The 14,064-nt window shown below is 32.0% G+C and overlaps 1 protein-coding gene across 4 annotated transcripts in view; it reads right to left on the bottom strand.

Annotated features, from left to right (window-relative positions):
- LOC133173514 (arf-GAP with Rho-GAP domain, ANK repeat and PH domain-containing protein 2-like) overlaps window positions 1-14,064 on the bottom strand; it is a 65,691-nt gene that overhangs the window by 34,555 nt on the left and 17,072 nt on the right. For all 4 annotated transcript variants that reach the window (XM_061308496.1, XM_061308498.1, XM_061308497.1 and 1 more), the window contains exons 2-3: window positions 5,306-5,424; window positions 4,659-4,702 (exon numbers count right to left, since the gene is read on the bottom strand). In XM_061308496.1, coding sequence (XP_061164480.1) covers window positions 4,659-4,702; window positions 5,306-5,424 — 163 coding nt within the window. The remainder of the gene's footprint in view (window positions 1-4,658; window positions 4,703-5,305; window positions 5,425-14,064) is intronic.

The raw sequence follows: 14,064 nt of genomic DNA, 5'->3' as shown, positions 1-14,064 counted from the left end.
TACCGAACAAGCGGACAAGCGTTAATGTCGAGCCCTGTATTCCTATGTAAACCTATGTGCTGGATTTCATCCAGTATCATATAAAAACATAAGTACCACTTGTTACCCTTCAATATTTGTACCAATATCATAAAACAAGAGATGTTTATGAAACACTTATGCAAATCCCCCCCCCCCCCTCCTTTGGACAATTTTTCTAAGTCCACGGGGCATAACTCTGTCAGATATTGCTCGATCATACCCAAAACAGAACTTGACCTAGATATTCTTATAATAAATTTGTATACCAAATTTCATTTCAGTATGTGCAACCTCTGCAAAGAAAATGAAGGGAAACTGCAAATAATTGGAATTTTTTTAAGTCCAAGGGGCATAACTCTGTCAAAAATTCCTCGATCGTACCCAAAACATTTCTTGATCTAGATATTCTAATGATAAATCTGTATACCAAATTTCAATTCAGTATGTGCAACCACTGCAAAGAAAATGAATGGAAACTGCAAATAATCAAATTTTTCTAAGTCCAAGGGGCATAACTCTGTCAAAATTTGCTTCATCATACCCAAATCAGAACTAGATCTAGATATTCTTATGATTAATCTGTATACCAAATTTGATCTCAGCATGTGCTACCTCTGCGAAGAAAATGAACGGAAACTGTTGGTGGACCGACAGACCGACCGACAGACAGACAGCAGCAAGGCAATATGCCCTCCCTTCTTCAAAGAGGGGCATAAATATCTAATTCTAGGGAGATTTCTTAGCGTGTGCGGTGCACATTGATTAATATACTTAACAATTTGTATGTAAATGTATATACAGAGCACATGGACATATACATTTCTAAGTATTACTTTAACATTTGAGAAAATACTCAAAGACAAAAAATTGAATAAGTAAAATCATTTGATGTTTTCCAAATGAAAGGCATATAAATAACTAGCATTAGGATAAAAATGCACATTCAATATAAATAAAATAATCTAGACCAAAGTATCAGTTTGCCATTCCTGCAAAATTATTATATAAATATTCATAAATATTAAATATAAATAGTCCCATAAATATTCCCTCAAAACCCCTAAAGCATGACAATAATTTCCAAAATTTACCTAACATGGTGTATTATTGATTTTTCATCATCATCATTTTGTTTTTGCTTCATCATTACTCTACTTTCTAAATTTAGAATAAAGTGAATGTTTTTTTAAATAGTTTCTAAAAATACAACAGCAGTGCATGTATGTAACTTGCAGTGATATACCAAAGGAATAAAGCTTAACTATCTATGGATTGATATTTCAAATAAAAACAAATACTGTAAACGTGGAAATTTTGACGACGTGCTAATTTTGACTATATTGACGATTTTTCTTTTCTCGTCAAAATTTCCACTCGTCAAACTTCATATCATATATATAGCGTCACAACAAACATTGACCGTTGTACAACTTTACCTCATAATTTTCTCGGCTTCCCCCATTAAAACTAGATCAAAGTTACTGTTTAATTTTTAGTAAATAGTTATGAAAACATATAATCACAGTTTTAAAAACCATTGAGTATATCATATATTATTATTACCCATGGTCACAACATTCTAACTTTGCGTAATTATCACCACGCCGCGTTTAACCTACTTTGTCACCTCAGGCAATCGGCCTCGTATAATGAAAACAAAATACAAAAGAGCAATTAATTCAATCAAATCTTATACACTGTATATGGTTTTTACAAGCAAATTAATTTTTATTGATGAGAACGCTTGTAAACAAATTTCCGAGGAAGTCGCGGTCCTTGCTTATACTATCGTGAACTCGCACAGAGCGGCTCAATCGTAGACGTTCTCAAGTCAACTAAGCCAATGTTTCCATCAAGTTTTTGGTCCTCTAGCTTCTGGCGAAGTTACTCTGAGTACTAGTTTTGAAACTCGTTTTTTTTTTTTGAAGTTCTTTGTATTTATCTTTGTTTTAATCTTGTAAAACAAAAGATATACATAACTCTTGATTCAATATTTCGTCAAAATTAACACTCGTCAATTTCCATAAACAAAAAATCGTCAATTTTTCAACTCCTCAAAATAACCACGTTTACAGTAAAACTGTATTGCTTTTAAACAATAGGCCCATGGCCCAATACACTCATCTGAGTAACTTAAGCCCTGCTTATCTTCATCAGATTTTTAAATTTGCATTAAATACATGTATTGTAACCCCATATTATGGTCCCACCCTAACAATTAGGGGTCTCCACACAAGGTGGGATGTCTAAATACCAATATGACTAAAATGACCTTGCAGTTATGGAAAAGAAAATCCTTTTCCTGTGCACATGCATTATATAAAATTTGACCCTGATTTTAGCCAATTCTAATATGGAGTCCATTATTTGAAGAAAAAAAAAATTAATATAATACAACTAAGGAATGTTTGCAAATTTTAAAATGGTTCCACTTTGGTTCTTCTGAATTTTTTAAGTACTTTTTAAAAAAGGATTTTCCTATATATTTCATTTGTAAAAATTGATTCCCTACTGGCCTGCCCTTACCCCAAGGGCCATGATTTGAACAATGTAGAATTTACATTACCTCAGGAAGCTTCCACATAAGTTTCACCTTTTCTGGCTCATTGGTTCTTGATTAGTAGATTAAATGAGCCCACCTATTTTGCCCTTTTCTTGGAAGGGAGCTTGAACAATTTTGAATTCCCTTTACCAAAGAATGCTTTGTGCCAACTATGGTTAAAATTGGCTCAGTGGTTTCTTTAGAAGAAGTCAAAAATATGAAAAGTTTTCTATACATTGTACATGCAGACAGACAGCTGGATGGATAGACTGATGCCAGATAATGGTTGATCAGAAAAGCTCACTTGATCTATTAGCTCAGGTGAGCTAAAAATGGAGCTGCATGATTGCATCATTGGAAAATTTTTAACAAAATCTCCAACACATGCCAGTGGCTTATGGTTTATGTTTTAATTGCATATTTTAAACAAAAGTTTTTAAGTTTTATGTAAAAACCCAACCTCCTACTCTCTGAGCTGAATAAGAAGAATACCAGGTAATCAGGTTTTCCATTTAGTTAAACTTGGCTAATTGAACAAATATACCTTTATTTGATTGCAGAAATTTGTTGAGAAGAAGAACAAGCTTTTTAATTTTTTTCCTTTAAAAAATGAGTTAATAGCATTGCACTATTCAGGAACACTAAGTGTCTTGAGATAGATGATACAAGAAGCAATAAGTTCTACTGTTATTTGAGGCATATGTTTTCGTGTGATAATACTTAAAATTCTTGATGGCTGAGTCCTTCCTACTTCCTACTTGCCATGCTTACTACATGTAATAGACGTCAAAAACAAACACCTAGGGAGACCAACTTAAAACCACAGAATGTGATTCATGGTTTGTGACTGACAAATTGTTATAAAAAGTAAACCATACTCCTAGTCTGCTCATTATCCTAAATAACAAATAACATTGATTCCAAATTACAATTTATACCAAAGACTACAGCAAGTATCAAAGCTAAACGAGCAAGTCTAAGAGACAGGTCCTGGATTTTAAAATATTCTCAATCAATTCAAAATGCAGCAATACTTTGTTTTTGAAACAGTTTATAAACACACTACACCTTATTGATTAATTTTTCTCTGATACTAAGTTTATATCACTCTATGATGGACATTTATATCTCTGAACTCTAGTTCACTTAACTCACTTAACAGATTCCCGCATATGGTGTACATTAAAATTGTGAGTTTGCCAGCAAAATTTGCATCTACATCCATGGTATGTAACTTCATGCCGTAAAGGTATAAAGCCAGGGATTACCTGGTAGATATCAAACCCATTTTAAACATGAACCAGCCCATGAGCAAGAAGGTAAATAAAACTTCCTTGTAATGGAAAAAATTAAGACATAATCCTTCATACCAAACACCAAGCTAAACCAGCGAAAAAAAAAACAATTATAAAACTGAATGCAAAGTTCAGTGCATCAATTTCGTAAGTGTGAAGTTCAAACCTAATTACAAGTCAATAGCTGCCAAATGAAATGAAATCTCCGTGACTAACTTGGCTAATGAATAAACTTAAAAAACTTAAATGTGCTTGAAGTATCACTGACTCACTTATTCATTCACCTCATTAAATATTTCTATAAAAGCTGGACATGAAATCTAAGTCAGATAGGCATGATTTACTTAGGCATGAATTACTATAAATGGGCATGAATTACTACAAATGGGCATCAATTTCTATAAATGGGCATGATTTGCAATAAAGGACCATCTCAATCCTCTTGCAATCTTTACAAAGCTTTATAATTTATATTATTTTTATAATTATCACAACAATCAATTGCAAATGGTTTTAAGAAAGTTGAAGCAAGCATGGAATATGACTTGTGCCACTTTCCATTATACAATGCTTCCATATTGGGTTACAGTCAGGTATTCAGGTCAGATATTTACTGAGTAATTTACATGAAAACTTTTTACATGTACATTGTTTACAGAAATAAATAACTTCTGTCAGACACGGAATAAAAGCTTTTTAAAAAATTGTTGCATTCATTGTTTGTTCAAGAAAATATGCATGTATATAAATTGAAAAGTAACACTTTCTAGTAAATGAAAATGATATTATGAAAATCTTACCCTCCTTGTTTAAACAGGTATCCTGCTTTTTCATTTCTTCTTTGCTACAAAAATTTCATTATGAATTAGAATTGAGAACAATTGGTTTTAAATCTTCAAAACTTGGATCTCTTAATCAAATCCATAGCCCCTATGACTTTAGACTTACTTGACTGATTTGTCCTAAACATACAAAAAAGACTTGCCTGCGTGACTTGTCTTATAGACACAAACTACCCCTATGACTTTAAACTTACCTGAGTGACTTGTCCTATAGATACAAGCTACACTACATGACTTAAGACTTTCCTGAGTGACTTGTCCTACAAGTACAAGCTACAGCATATGACTTAAGATTTATCTGAGTGACTTGTCCTACAAGTACAAGCTACACTATATGACTTAAGATTTACCTCAGTGACTTGTCTTATAGATACAAACTACCCCTATGATTTTAAACTTACCTGAGTGACTTGTCCTATAGATACAAGCTACACTATATGACTTAAGACTTACCTGAGTGACTTTTCCTTCAAGTACAAGCTACACCATATGATTTAAGATTTATCTGAGTGACTTGTTCTACAAGCTACACCATATGACTTAAGACTTGTCCGAGTTAATTGTTCTACTGGTACATTAGCTACACCATATGACTTAAGACTTACCTGAGTGACTTGACCTACAGGTACGATTTCTACAGGGGACATGGCTAAGTTAGACAGTCCATTTTCCATGGAGTCGATGGACTTTTCGTCAGCATCAGAACTGTCTTCGGAACTGTAGTCTGAAAAATTCCAAATTAGCAAATTAATTTCTTGTGTAAAATATTTTTTAAGTGCACAGGTACACACATTTCTGTGGGTTAATGAATATTTTTTTCACACTTATACATTCCATCACAATTAGCCCTTTCACGGTAACTGCGGTACTACTCTTTTGCAGGGCAAAATAACAACATTTGGCGAAGTTTTTGATGACAGATAATTAAATGACGTATATTTAACAATTACTTTTACGTCATATTTCACCAAAATATATCATTTTGCCCTGCAAAAAAGCAGTACCACAGTTATCGTGAAACAGTCTATAGAGATGTGACAAAGCATTTATATTTACTATGAAGCATGTTGTCTTTGAAAACATCTCATACATTTCTTTACATGTAACACATATTTTACAAACATTTCATACCCCTTGAAAACCAACTACTGAAAATCACCATATTTTCGCAACACCTTATTTACGCGAGATAACAATTTGTTATTTATAAGCGAGACAAAATTTTCACAATTGAAATTGGTTATTGTGATACATAATGTTATATACAATTCTTTACATTACATATATATATGCAAGAATAAATTTCTCGTGGATAAAAAGTGATTTACAATATTATTATTCATGACTTTTATTTGGGATTAATCAATTTTGAAATCCATCCGCGACGATTAAAGGATGAAGGCGCCCTAAACATGGACAATCTCCCGCTCTGAGAGAAGACATTTTTTAATTCTAAGAGTTCACGAAAAGTTATGTTTTTTCAAAATTTATATTGTCAATATCTTTTACACACTTGCTTCCTATATTTTGTTGAATAAATTATTGACAAATAACTTATTTTTCACTAACGTTTTAAGGTATGTGAAAAAGAAAAAAAAATCACGCATGATTCCAACTCTCTCCGAAGTTCACAGTTAGGCGTAAGACTGAATGCGTTAGCCACTAGGCTACGAAGCTTGCTCATCTTTTTGTGTGTTAGTGTGATTTAAATAAACAAATTTGTTGAAGCATAATTTTTTTCAGAAATGTTCGATTTTCATATAGAATGGGCTCAAACTTCATTTTTTTGAAACATGAAATAGATTTTACATTTACTTTTCCATCATTTAAACATTAATTAATGAATAATGGAAACTTTTTATTTGACCCATTCATATTCAAAAATAATTTTTATGGCTCTAATAAACCCACTTTCCACTACATTACTGAAAACATTATATAAGAAAAATATAACTTTTCCATGAACTTTGAAAATTGAGAAATGTATTGTCCTAGAGCAGGGGGTTGTCCTCATCTTGTACACCCTTTTTCTTTAACAACTGAATAAATGTACTATATAAACGCATAACTGAATTTATGGTTCATGGTGAGAAATATCTGCAATGAAAAGAAGGTCACCAAACTTGCAGATATTTCTCACATGCGAATAAATGTTGGTTTACAGTACCACCTCTTTTTTTTTCATTTGTTTGTTTTTTTTTTTCTGCTTTTGTTGTTGTTGTTGTTGTTTTTTGATTAAGCTTGTAAAGGATTAATGAAAAAATTAATTTTTGCTCATTTTAAAGTCAACTGCTCTAAGCTACCTAAACCACCTGTTTCCATAACATGTATAAGAACTTGATGTATTTATTGTGCTGTACATAACCTACCTAAGACATGTAAGATAAATTAATTCACTTCTAACATTAAACTTTATCTTTATTGATACTGTTGACCTAAATATACATTAACTAGTAAATAAATACCTTAAACCTAAAGTAGTATATAAAAAATCACATTCTATCTATACATTAGGAACAAATGGTTGAAGATCTTTTTTCCCAAAATAATATTACACTTGCCTGAATCACTGTTAGAATTCTTCATTCTCAAAAATATTAAAAATGACCATCACAAAAAAAGTAAATCCCTGAATATCCTCTGTATCCAGTGTTAACATTTTAGGATAAACCAATATCCTAAACATGGACTATTTAACTTAAAATATCCCTTGCTTCCTCCAAAAAAAACTTCTGTAAACTGCATCTGCATTGTGTTAAATTCAGGAAGCTCTATATACATCATCTATGGATATCCTATACAATGTACTACTTTTATATAAAGGTATACTGTTAAGTATGTGCATACATTTGATATCTCATAACCTGGGGGTTATCTCAAAAATAAATTTACATCATTATATTCACAACAATTATTTTACAACGATAAAGAAAAAGTACATACCATCAATATCAGAAGGAGAAAGATCCTCTCCCCCTATTTACACACTTTATCAATTATTTTATAGTTCTACAAGTAGTTCTTTTTCATTAGAAAACAATACTAGTCACAACATTCTTTTGTTATATGTTACCCAAAACAAAGTCACTGTCAGAAGTTAGAAATTCAAATTTTGAAAGTCATCATCATGTAAAGACCACTCCTTTATCTTTTCTCTGTAAACGTACATGACTTACATCACAGTGCGCACATAGATTTAGATCATATATGATCATTTACACAAAATAACAAAATTAAAGAGATTTTAATTTCAATTGCGGTAACTTAGGAACCTATTATTATTTGAAAATTGAAATAATAATTTGTTGTGAACTGTTAAGAGAACAGAGTACATTGATGATGTGGATGTTTCTCTGACAAGTCTAATATTTGAGACAAATCTTTGCTTGCAGTGTACATATAAATAATGATTTTCAAACAAGAATAACAGATTACCTGTTAGGTACTGCATGGACAAGTATGGCACAAATAATTTCTCTGTTAAAAACAATTATATGTGAAATGGACACCAATGAAATCCAAAGTAGGTAGTATATTTTATTTGAGATGTTTTTATTTTTTTCCCTTTCATATCTAGAACATAAAACTATCTTTATATTCTAATGAACATACATGTACTTTTTTTCTTTTGTACCAATTTTATGTTTTTGAAACCTTGCCTCTGGTGAAGTTGACATGTACTGCATGTTGTTGATTCAGATATTTTTAATATCTAGGAGATATCATTTATTCTACTACGGTTATTGCCGAGATCAAAGAAATGCCGCGGACATTATTCTCCAATAAATCACGAACGTCATCAAAAAATTATCAGATCAGAAACACATGTCAAATCTGTACAGTTGAAATAAATATTTCACTGTATAATCTAATACTTATTTAGACCATATCGATGTGTCGTCTTCCGCAGTCTAAACGTGTGTATTGCCTGAAACAGCTGATAAATATCCATTTTTATAGCCAAATGGGGCTGTTCTACGGACCTCCCCACAACATTTACACTCCCGTGATTTTACTGATAAATCAATGAAATAGACAACTGATTTTGTTATTTTTCATTCATAAAAATTAATCAATCTATGTTACAAGCAAATTTATAAATAATTAAAGGATATTTTTAATCCAACAAAAGCTGAAATCGTCTGCATTTTATGCAATCGATTGACCCTCTGGTGTTAAATGGAACAGCGAAATTGCGACATGGTGACCTAATTCGTTTCTCTATAGAGAAAACGATCAACTGTATTTTAGAGCCGTTAGTAGAATAGAAATAAAGTCCTTGTTGTCGTGAATGATGCAGGATAACCTCCTCGGTCTCGAAATGTTGTCTGAAATATAAAAGCCTCGGCTAACGCCTCGGCTTTTATATTTCAGACAACATTTCTCGACCTCGGAGGTTATCCTGCAACATTCACGATAACGCGGACTTTATTTCTTAAATAAACTCCAGATTTGAATAATATAGATAAACTGCTAAAAAAAAAATACATTCCACATTATTATATTCAAAATTAATAAAATTTACGTATTTTGATGATGATTAATTAAACACTGAATACTTCTTTGTCTTTTTGTAATAAAGATGATCTGCTCTGCTTTCTATTATGATTGTGTACCATGATGTACCATGTACACACTGAGTTATACAGAGAGCTTCAGTTTTTTGGGATATAACATTATTTTTGAAAAGAAGGTCACCTTCAAGGTCAAGCTCATGGGGCCAAAACTCAGAGTACATTTGGAAAGGTCTTATCTAAGGTAATGTACATGAGAAAAATACAGACTGACAAACAGGCAGATGGACAGATAGATGAAAGTAATTTAATGTATCTCACTTTTGCAGAAGAGAAGGAGACAAAAATGAACAGAAGTAGTGAAAACTGTTGATCTGTAGTGTTTTAAATCTGATAGGTCCCCACACTTTTGCTCAGATATAGATATCTTAATAATGAAGTGTAGAGTACATATATATGAATTCGGTCTTACCAGAATAAAATTTAGTGACAGTCACTGGCATTTCTTAAAAAACAGTCTGTATCCTGCTTGAGTGTTGTTGAATTGAAAATTGTGAACAGAAACCTTTAATTATAATCCATAGAAGTGGAGATTTCCTTTCGTCAGACACTTTCCGGAAATCTTGGAAAATCCACAGAAGTCAAATCAAAACAAGAAAAAATTATTTCTAACACTTTATTTTCTTACTGCTGTATAATCAGCATTCTGATTCTCCATTATCTAGAGAGAAAAAAACTCTCATGTCTTGAGAATCTGTCAGTTTTCTTATAATAAGGGTACGTTACAACTAATCTGAACAAATTTGGGGATTGTTAAGTGCGTCCATCCAGATTTACCACAAACTTAAAGGTAAACCTTAATTCAACCACAATGGTTTTCCCCTGTGTCTCAATAAGTAACTGTTAGTGAAATAAAAACAACAGTTTCAAAGAAATGGCCTGCTTTTACCAGTACTTTAAAAAAAGGAAACTAAGCAATCATTGTAGCACTTACAAAAATTGTGTACTAAGGCCATCCTTAAAAAAATGTGTTTGGAATTGCCGCCTGGGAGGTTTCAGACCCAGGAGGGAGGGAGGGAAATTTTTTTTTTTTTCAAAATTAAAGTTAAATTAAAATTTATGATAAAAATCTCAGTAAGCAGTGAACACATTATTTTCTGCCTTTTTGTAAAGGGTATCTCCCATTAACCAGGAACCCAGTTTTGCTTAGATCCGACACTCACGGTGGCACATGTGATAACAGGCCAAGAATTGATTAAATAAAAAAATATTCTTATTTTTGGTCAATAAAATTTTTCCAGGAGGGGTCATTCAATGAGGCAGAAGGCAATTCCAAACAAACAATAATTTTATTTTGGTCTAACTGTACCTTAACACTGACCTTTGACATCTTCCATAAAGGTCACTAGATTACTTTTTAAAAAAAAAAATTTAAAAAAATTTCTGATAGTTAATTTTGCTTCCTTGTCCTGAATTTTTTATTAACTTGAGTTATAGGTTAAAGCTAAAACACCTGCTTTAATAAAGTAAGTAACACATCAAAAATAATTATAAAGATGGTATACAAAATTTTCATCTAATAATATAATATCTTCAAATGCTGATGCACATGATGGAACACCTTTGCTTTACTCAATGAATAGTTTCAGCCTCTCCCCATTACCTTTCTACACCACTTATTTCTGATATTATAGTGCTTGACAAGGAAGTTGCATGTTATATCTGACTCAAATATAGACAGTCCACCTATAATCATGATAATAGTGCTACAGGTACTCTAAATTCATAAATAGGAATTTAAAATTTATATGTAAGTGCACCTTTTATGAGACTTTTTTTAAAAATCTTGTAATACTATCTGAAAAACTGCATATCACTTTAGGTCAGTGTTATACAAAAATCTCTAAAAACTTGCAACATACATAAAATGGGGAGGTTTTACTTTGCAGAGTCCAATATATATTAATTAATGTTCAGTTCTGGAATGTATAGGAAAGGTATAAAAACACATTTTGATAGTAAAGTGGTTTATTTAGAAACTTGTTATTATCTATAGAAATGTAACATACTAAAGCATTATAACATCACAATGAAGTAAACGTTATATAAAAGTGCAGATAATCCATGATAGTCCAAATTCATGATAATTTGTTTAAATTTAATGAGATATCTAGATTCCATTTAAAAGAATTCTGTTTTGCACAGAAATGATCAGTATAACTTAGAACATACTTAACACAATACCAGGTACTCAAAATGGGTATCATCAATTGTTACAAATGATTTGGATAAAACTTTAAGGTTGTTTACCTGACTTGAAGTATAAATGTCTCATCTCTACATTAACGTACATATGTTCAGTTCCATCCTGATCCATTTTAATCCTCCAATAAAATTAAAATTAGTTTATAACTTCCATGTTGTACATTTACTTCATCACTGAATCAATTATAACATGTCCACACTGTAGTTATCCAAGGAAGTTGTAAAAATGAACACCATTATGATCCTAATTCACTTGCAGTTTTACAATAGGCCATATATCTTGAACAGTCATTCTGTGTTCATAATTAAGACTGTGTATTGATCACAGTTTTATTTACAATATTTGGTGGCAATGTGTAAACGGAAGTAAAATATCTGTGATATACCTATACTGTCAATAAACTGTCATTTTATTTGATGCTTCATCTGTCCATTAAGGAAAAGTCATTTTGAACAAAAATGCCTATGGGCTACCATGCTCATCTGAAATTGATTTATGCTGATGAAGTGTATTTGGGGTACAATTTAAGTTAAGGGCAAATTGCCCTGGTACTTACACTCCTTTTCAACTCATCTCTACATTAACGTACATATGTTCAGTTCCATCCTGATCCATTATTTCTCTTTTTGATACAAGGCATGGTCAGGTATAGACATGCTCTCCAGCTAGGCTGTTGGTTTATAATTATTTAATGTCTGTTATTTATATATATAAGCAGAATATTTAGTGAGGATTCAATTTTGGCATTATTAGCTAGGGTTTTGAGATTGCTAAAATTGAATATTGCTACCAATTTATTCTGTATCGGTTGATATAGCTTTCTTTCTTGACATAATGAAATCGCTAAAATTACTTCTTGCTAAAAATATATAGTGTACCAATTTTTGGGGATAAATCGCTAAATTTGCATCTCACTAAAAATTCCACTTATATAGTATAAATATTTTATAAAGTGATAGGAGTTTTTATTTCGGCCACAAGGATCACTTTCATTACTACCATTATTTTATACTTTAGTTGACTTACATTAAGCATTCTCTGTTTCCTTCTCTTTGCCTGATAAAAATCTTTAAGTTCAGAATGAACCAGTTTTTTAAGCAGTTCAGAAGTTTCTCAGGCTATACCCATTTTGGGCTCACCTGAACTGGCCTGACCAACTTAGCCCCTCCCTGTGGCCCAAATGCTGGTCCCAGCAGACTTGAATTCACAAATTTTGGTAATGTTTTTCATTTATTTCAATCTTAAAATCAGTCTGCCTAATAGATTCCTTTAGAAAATAAGAATTTTTTCAAAGATCTTATGATGTGTTCTCAATATATTATATAAATATTGCGTGCAGTTGAGTATAACATTGAAAATTTTCACCCCAAGAAAACCATTGTCAACCGAGGCACAGCAGAGGTTGACATTGGTTTTCTAGGGGTGAAAATTTTCAATGTTACACTCAACTACATGCAATATTTATTTTATTATACTGAATGTTTTATACAAATACATATAACAGTTAACCTTGCGCACATAAATACTGTGCAGTCACTATTTTTTGGAATATCACCTGTCGTCAAGTAATGTTGACTGTTGCTATGCTGGAGGGCATGGCTTCATTTTTCAGTGGGTAATAGTGTTTTTTAACAAATGTTTCTAGACGAATCAGATTCAACTAATTTACATGAAAGTATAATATAAACAATTAGCCCACCACTAGAGATTGAACCATGGGCCACTGGGAGCCATGATTTTACATTTGTTGGTAGAGAGGCTTAAAATTATTAATTAAAAAAATTAATTGTTTGCCCATTGATATGATTTAGTGTGGCCTTGCTGTTTTTGCACACATTGATTTGTAATTCCTTATTGAAACTTTGATTCCCTAATGTGGCACAACCCTATCATAGAGGACCATGATTTGAACTATTAATCTTAGTGTGGCCTTGCTGTTTTTGCAAACATTGATTTATAATTCCTTATTGAAACTTTGATTCCCTAATGTGGCACAACCCTATCATAGTGGACCATGATTTGAACCATTAATCTGCACTAAATAGGGTTGCTTACCAGATACATATTATAATTCATCATGGACAAGCTGTTCTTGAGAAGATTTGTTTCCTACGTATTCCCTTAAAAAAATTGTATCCTTTACTGTGGCCCTATTCTAACCCCAAGGGCCATAATTTGAACAAACTCGAATCAAAACCAGTATGACTAATCATGGCCCTGACGTTCTTTAGAAGAAGATTTTTAATAAATATTTCATATGAATTCACATTCCTTTATTTCGGCCCTACCCTACCCCCATGTAGACCAGGGGCCATGATTTGAACAAACTTAAATCTATACTAACTGAGACTACTTGCATATCAATATGACTTATCATGGCCCTGCTGTCCTTGAGAAAATATTTAAAGTTTTTTTCACATATATTTCCATGTAAAACTTTATCCCTTACTTACAGTGGTCTCCGCCTATTCCCAAGGGACCATGATTTGAAGAAACTCGAATCTGCAATATCCGAGAATGCTTGCATATTAATTAATATGATTAATCATGGCCCTGCTTTTCTTGAAAAGAAGATTTTTAAAGA

The sequence above is a fragment of the Saccostrea echinata genome, unplaced genomic scaffold (genome assembly GCF_033153115.1).
Source record: "Saccostrea echinata isolate AGI-Se365-2 ecotype Australia unplaced genomic scaffold, CSIRO_AGI_Sech_v1 ptg000056l, whole genome shotgun sequence".
Classification (NCBI taxonomy): domain Eukaryota; kingdom Metazoa; phylum Mollusca; class Bivalvia; order Ostreida; family Ostreidae; genus Saccostrea; species Saccostrea echinata.
Note: the sequence above shows the minus strand (reverse complement) of the source record. Positions and strands in the feature narration are given on the sequence as shown.